This window comes from Canis lupus, chromosome 18, assembly GCF_003254725.2.
Source record: "Canis lupus dingo isolate Sandy chromosome 18, ASM325472v2, whole genome shotgun sequence".
NCBI classification, from domain to species: Eukaryota; Metazoa; Chordata; class Mammalia; order Carnivora; family Canidae; genus Canis; species Canis lupus.
This window is the reverse complement of record NC_064260.1, coordinates 101,969-108,507: the sequence shown is the minus strand read 5'-3', so window position 1 is coordinate 108,507 and position 6,539 is coordinate 101,969. Positions and strand designations below refer to the sequence as shown.

Sequence of the window (6,539 nt, the reverse complement as noted above, 5' to 3'; positions counted from 1 at the left end):
TCCCTGTGCGGCCCCTGGTCCCCGCCATGCGCCCTCCGCTGCCCCCTGGTGGCCGTGCCCCCGGTTCTGGCGCCCCCCCCCCCCCCCCACGACTTGCAGGCTCCTGGCAGCCCCGGGCCGGGGCAGGCTCTGTGCCCTGCTGCCACCCCCTGCCACCCCCCTGCCCTCTCCGCCACTCTGCTGCCATGAGGGCGCTGGTTCTCGGGAGGGCCGCTTCCTCCCAGGCTCCACGGTCCCGCACACTCGGACCCCAGTTGCTGCTTGTGGGGGGGACAGGGCAGCGAGGGTCCGGCTCAGAGGAGCTTCCCCTTGTTCTCCCCCAGCAATCCCATCCACTTGCCTCAGACAACTTGATCGAAGCTCCTAGAAAACAAAACCAATCAAAAAGCAGTAATATTCCTCCAAATTATTCTACCTTAAATCTGGTCTATGACCCTTTTACTTATAAGCCAGGATGGGGGGTGGGGGCGGGGAGGGCTGGGTGGTGCAGCCACTTAAGCATCTGACTCTTGGTTCCAGCTCAGGTCATGATCCCAGGGTCATGAGATCGAGGGTCCTGCTCAGCCGAGGCTGCTTGAGATTCTCCCTCTGTCGCTCCACGTGTGCGCTCTCTCTCTCTCTCTCTCTCTCAGATCAATAAGCCTCAAGGAGAGAGAGAAGCTAGGCCGCCATGCCCTGGTTGAGCACATTCCACCTTCTCTTCCACTATTGCAACCCAAGCGCCTGCACAGAAGGTAGACACCAGCTCTTGGAGAACCCTGAGAAGTACCCAGAGCAGACTTTCGGGTGGAGACTTCGACGTCCAGCCAGGACCCATATGGCAGGAGGCTCCTTTCTGTTGGGAGCCGGGGTGACTCCTCCCATGCTGCCCAAATCCTGGAAGTGGGAACAGACATGCGGGTGAAACTCCAGGAAGGGGGCCTCCAGCCAGAGGACACTGCCAGGAGATCCCTGGGTCCTGGCAGGTGGCAGCGGCAGCTCAGGGACACTACAGCTGGGACACCGGGCAACGGGGAGCCAGGAAGCGCTCTGTGGACAACGCGGCCAGAGAAGCCTGGGCCCCTGAGCCATGCGTGCCCGGAATGGACACAATCCACGTAGCGAAGGCTACAAGAACGGACTGACTGGGTGTTATACTGTATGTCGGGAAATTGAAGTTAAATGACATTTTTTAAAAAACAACTAACCTTCAAAGTAGACACTACCCAGGACCCCGACCGGTCCCCGGGTGGTACATGTGTGGAGCAGGCGAGAATAGTGCTGCAAAGCCTTCAAAATTTGAATTAACATTAGGTGCACAGAACATCGGAGATGCGGTCAGGACTTGCAGAGCGAGCCTGAGTTGACTGCCTGGTAAAACAGAATGAGGGGCGCCGGGGGGCTCAGCGGTTGGACATCTGCCTTGGGCCCAGGGTGTGATCCTGAGGTCCTGGGATCGAGTCCTGCATCCGGCTCCCACAGGGAGCCTACTTCGCCCTCTACCTGGGTCTCTGCCTCTCTGTGTGTCTCATGAATAAATAAATAAGATCTTAAAAAAATAATAAAACAAAATAAAACAGGGGCACCTAGGTGGCTCAGGTCGGGATCTCAGGGTCAGGCCCCCTGTTGGGCTTCCTGCTCAGTGGGGAATCTGCTTGAGTCTCTTTCTCTCTCTCCCTCTACCTCCCCGTCTCTCAGTCTCTCAAGTAAATAAGTAAAATCTGTAAAAAAAAAAAAAAAATTAACAAAAAAGCATAGCAAGCAAATCAACTTTCCCCAGATTTTAATAGGACCCAGTCTTAGAATAGTCCAAATGTCCAGGATAAAACCCAACATAGACAAGGACTAGAAAACCTAAAAAAAAAAAAAAAAAAAAAAAAAAAAAAAATTCTCAAGAGAAAGGCGACCAGTTGACGGCAGCCCCCGAGATGTCCCAGAGGTTGGAATTAGTAGAGTAGCTAACTACTTTAAATAAATTGAAACAACCCTGCTCCATTGAGTAAGCACAAGGAGTGTTGAAACAATTGAAAAGTTAGGTGTTCTCAGCAAAGAATTGGTAGCTATAAAAAAGAACCAGATGGGAAATTTTAGAACTTAAATATAAAACGACAGAATTAGGAACAGCTGCCTGGCTCAGCTGGTAGAGCGTGTGACTCGACCTCAGGGTTGTGGGTTCAAGCCCCATGTTGGCTGTAGACTTAAAATCTTAATAAAATAAGATAAAATGACAGAAATAAGTAATTCCCCAGAGAGGCTCCGTAGCAAACTTGAAAGGGTGGAAAACGTCAGCGAACCTGAACATGGATCAATAGAAGTGATTAGGTCTGGACAACAGACGAACAGAGAGTGAAAATACGAACTCAATCTTAGGGTCCTGTGGCACGTGACAGTTCCCAACCTTCCTGTCACTGATGACAGAAGGACAGGAGAAAGATATTGGTGAAAAAAAAAAAAAAAAACTGAAGAATACAAAGATGTGATGCAAAAAGGACAGCCTGCAAAAGGAAAATTGTGTAAATGCATAATTAGGTTTTATCAAAATGAAGACCTTTTGTTCTGCAAAGAGCACCCTCGAGGGAACCAACGGACAAGTCACAGCCTGGGAGGAGAAACCCTGCAAACCACATACCTGACGATGCGCTCACACTTAGAATATATAAAGAGTTGTGAAAACTCAACAATGAAAGAAAAAACTCCCGGGTGCCTGCATGGCTCAGTTAAGTGTCTGCCTTGGGCTCAGGTCGTGATCCGGGGGTCCTGGGATCGAGGCCCACGTCGGGCTCCCTGCTCAGCGGGGCGCCTGCTTCTCCCTCTGCCCCTTCTCTGCTTGGGCCCTCTCTCTTTCATAATAAATAAATAAAATATTTTAAAAATGATTCATTAAAAAAAAAAAAGAAAAAGAAAACCCACAGCAGATCTGGTCTTCATCCAGCCCTCTCTTGCCCCTCCAGCCTCCAAAACCCTGGTAGGACTGGTTTGTGTTATTCACACCCCCCACCCCGGTCCGCATCCCTCCCAAACCCATAGGTTGAGACCAGCCCCCATGTGATGGTTTAGGAGGCCTCTCAGGGGTGGTCGGGGTAGATGAGGTCCCGAGGGTGGGGCCCTATGATGGGACTGGTGACCTTGCAAGGTGAAGAGACCAGAGCCTATGCCCCCCAAGCCAGGACACAGCGGGAAGGCGGAGGAGGGTCCCCACCTGGCATCGAACCAGCAGGCGCCTGATCGTGGGCCTCCCGCCTCGGGAACTGCCAGAGGTCAGTTCCTCTTGTTTAGGGGAACCCCCCGAGATCAGAGTTTGGAGGCTCTGCTCCCCAGCCCTGAGCTCCAGGCGGCGCCTGACTGCAGTCTTGTCGAACCAGGGAAGACGATTGCAAACTCTGGACCGCGGGCTGGCAAGACTGCAGCCACAGTGAACGGGTGAACCCCGGGGAGGCTGCCGCACCTGGGCCCCCCCAGGCCCAGCCTGGTGATGAGACAGCACCCCTGAGGGGGCTAAGAGAGCCCCAGAATCGAAGTAGGCCTATCCCGGGACCCGACCAGCAGCCGGCGCCTAAAGATGGGCACTGCTGTCAAGTCAGGGCCTTGTCCTTGGCCCCGTGGGATCAGAGCCTCTGATCCTTAGGGTTGGGGTCGAGGCGGAGCTCCACGGGCCGGGGAGCACCAGGGAAGGCGGGTGCCTTGGGGTCGACTGTGGAGAATTTTAGCAGCCAGTCGGTAACCCCGTTCTGCAAAACTGAATTGACTCACGATCACACAAATTATGTGAAAAGCTGAAGTGATAAATCCTCAAAACTCACCACTTTGCAACGATCCTACTACTTTTTACTGCTTCTATTTTAGGTGAAATGTAAGTGGATACTTCTATTCACTGACTGTGTGATGCAAACCCCACCCCAACCCACCGTGAGTCCAGTGACCCACGACTTGGAGAGCTCGTGACCCAGCGTGCAGGAGGGTTTACACCCGTGGGAACCGGTGAACGCTGCTGTCGGGAGTTGGTTTTCAGGCTACTTGGGAGGGGACATTACATCACAGGCAGGAGGGTGGGAGCGTCTGCAGGCGCCGCGGGAGATGTGGTCCAGCACTTCACAGGGGAGGTGACTGCGTCCCTCCTGAACCTAGGTTGGCGCCCTGTGTGGGGGCCGCACACGAGGTCACCGGTCGTGCAGGTCACCCAGCTTCGGTGAGCGCCAGTACTCGCCCCTTCCCATCAGAGTTGGGGGGCTTTGGCTGGCCCCGGCGCCCCACTGTCTCCTGGGGAGGGTCCAGAGCAGTGCCCAAGGGTCCTAGGGCCCCGTCCTCTCCTCGTCCGCAGGACCCAGGGTCGCCCAATGCAAGCTCAGACTGGCAGCTGGCCCCTCTGAGCTCCCGTAAGCCCCCCGAGGCCCCACCGGCTCCCCACCTGCCGGGAGGAAGAGGCTCCCACCAGCGGAGATCGCCTCACAGACGGGCGAGCCCTACTCTGCTGTCAGTTAACCCTGTGTCTGCTGTTTCTTAATCCTCAGGCCACAGGGACACATTCTGGGGTGGCCCCTAGTGCCACCTTCACAAGGCCCATCCAGGTGTCTGGGGGTGACACAGATGCACCTGCGGCATCTCTGGATGTAGCACCGGGAGTAGTTGGGCACCTTGCCTGGGGACCCTTCTGCAGACTCACTGCCACCCACTTGGAGCACCTGCCGGACCCCCGGGCGGGGACATCCTGCAAACACAGGGAGCCCGGCCACCCTCGGTCATGGGCGGGGGCGGATCATATCGAGGGCGCCTGGCTGGCTCAGCCAGCAGAGCCTGTGACTCTTGGTCCTGGGGTCGTGAGTTCAAGTCCTACGATGGGTACAGAGCCTACTTAAAATAAAAAATTAAATATCTTAAAAAAATTTGGAATGGCCTCTCCATCTCCAGAAGGGACCAGATGTGAGAAGGGGAGCCGCAAAGAGGTTCAACCTAATTACAATTGTCCCTGGGCTTCCTGCATGGAGATAAAATTATGCCCAAGTGGTTTTCCAGAGAGCGAAACAGCAATGCCTTGTGACCCAGCAGCCCGCTCCTAGGGATGAGATGAGGTCTTGGACTCCAGGTGAGGCTTGGTGGGGCGAGGTCTGGGGCCGCGACCAAGAATCCTTGAGACGTCTGCTCAGCCGGAGTCAGCCTCGCCCTCTCCCTCCGCGCCCACCCCCCACTCGTGCTTTCTCTCTTTCTCAAACACACACGTGCATAAAATCTGTGAAAAACAGAAAAACACTGTGCGGGAGTCCCAGTAGGGAAGAGCAGAGCACCCGCGCGCTTCCCCTCAGAGCCCTCAGTGAGCTCCCCCCGAAAGGCCCCTGAGGGCTGGGGTCTGGGTCCCTCTGGGGCGGGCGGAGGCCATGCCCACTGACGGCAGAGGTGGGTGGCCGTGGGCACGGTGCTGAGAACCCACGGCCATGAGGCATGTGGTCCAAGGAGCGGGGGATGTGTGGGGACAGGGCCTGGGGACATGTGGGGATGGGGCCTGGGAATGGGGCCTGGGGACCTGTGGGGATGTGTGGGGATGTGTGGGGATGAGGCCTAGGGATGAGGCCTGGGGACGGGGCCTGGGGACAGGACCTGGGGACGGGGCCTGGGGACGCCTGGGGATATGTGGGGACGTGTGGGGACAGGGCCTGGGGACATATGGGGATGTGTGAGGACGAGGCCTAGGGATGAGGCCTGGGGACAGGGCCTGGGGACGCCTGGGGATATGTGGGGACGTGTGGGGACAGGGCCTGGGGACGTATGGGGATGTGTGAGGACGAGGCCTAGGGATGAGGCCTGGGGACAGGGCCTGGGGACGCCTGGGGATATGTGGGGACGTGTGGGGACGAGGCCTAGGGATGAGGCCTGGGGACGCCTGGGGATATGTGGGGACGTGTGGGGACGTGTGGGGACGAGGCCCGGGGATGTGTGGAGACATGTGGGGACACCTGGGCCCTGCCTTGAGAGCAGGAGCTGCCAGACGCAGCCTCCAGCACGGCTGCAGGACGTGTGCACCCTGCCTGAGTGAGCGCCCCAGGGCAGCAGGGCAGGGAGAGGGGCCACGTGTCATTGCTGAGCTGCTCTGCACTCAGCCCACCGCCTGGGGGACACTAGGAGAGCCTCCCCGCGAACCTGGAAGCCCACCGTCTCCCGAGGGGCTGCGGATTCTCTGCGTCCTCTGCGGGGGGAAGTGGTCGCCGGGGGCCCCTCACCCTCAGGCCTCACGGAGCCGGGGCAGTCCCCAGGCACGGCCAAGCCCACACGGTCCCGTGCACCTTCCAGGCCACTGCATACGTGTCACGGCCCTCAGAGACACAGACCCAACAGCAAATACGGGCTCTCAGACACGGGGGACGTGTGTGCCAGTAATCCGTAGGGCGGCCTCCCAGCTGGAAGCCCAGGCAGGATTTCTAGGCTGCAGCCGTGAAGCAGAATGACTTCTCTGTGAAAACTTAGAGCCGCCCCCTGATTAGACGAGGCCCACCACATCGTCCAGGGGACTCCCCTTCACTTAGCGTCAAGCGATTCTTCGTCGACCACACGTGCAAACCACCTGCGCGGTG

The 6,539-nt window shown here is 57.3% G+C and overlaps 1 protein-coding gene across 1 annotated transcript in view; it reads right to left on the bottom strand.

Moving 5' to 3' along the window:
• Positions 1 to 456: 456 nt before the first annotated feature.
• Positions 457 to 6,539, bottom strand: part of LOC118351421 (uncharacterized) — a 9,478-nt gene continuing 3,395 nt past the window's right edge. The window contains exons 3-4 of the mRNA XM_035701975.2: positions 1,188 to 1,269; positions 457 to 876 (exon numbers count right to left, since the gene is read on the bottom strand). Coding sequence (XP_035557868.1) covers positions 644 to 876; positions 1,188 to 1,269 — 315 coding nt within the window. The 3' untranslated portion in view covers positions 457 to 643. The remainder of the gene's footprint in view (positions 877 to 1,187; positions 1,270 to 6,539) is intronic.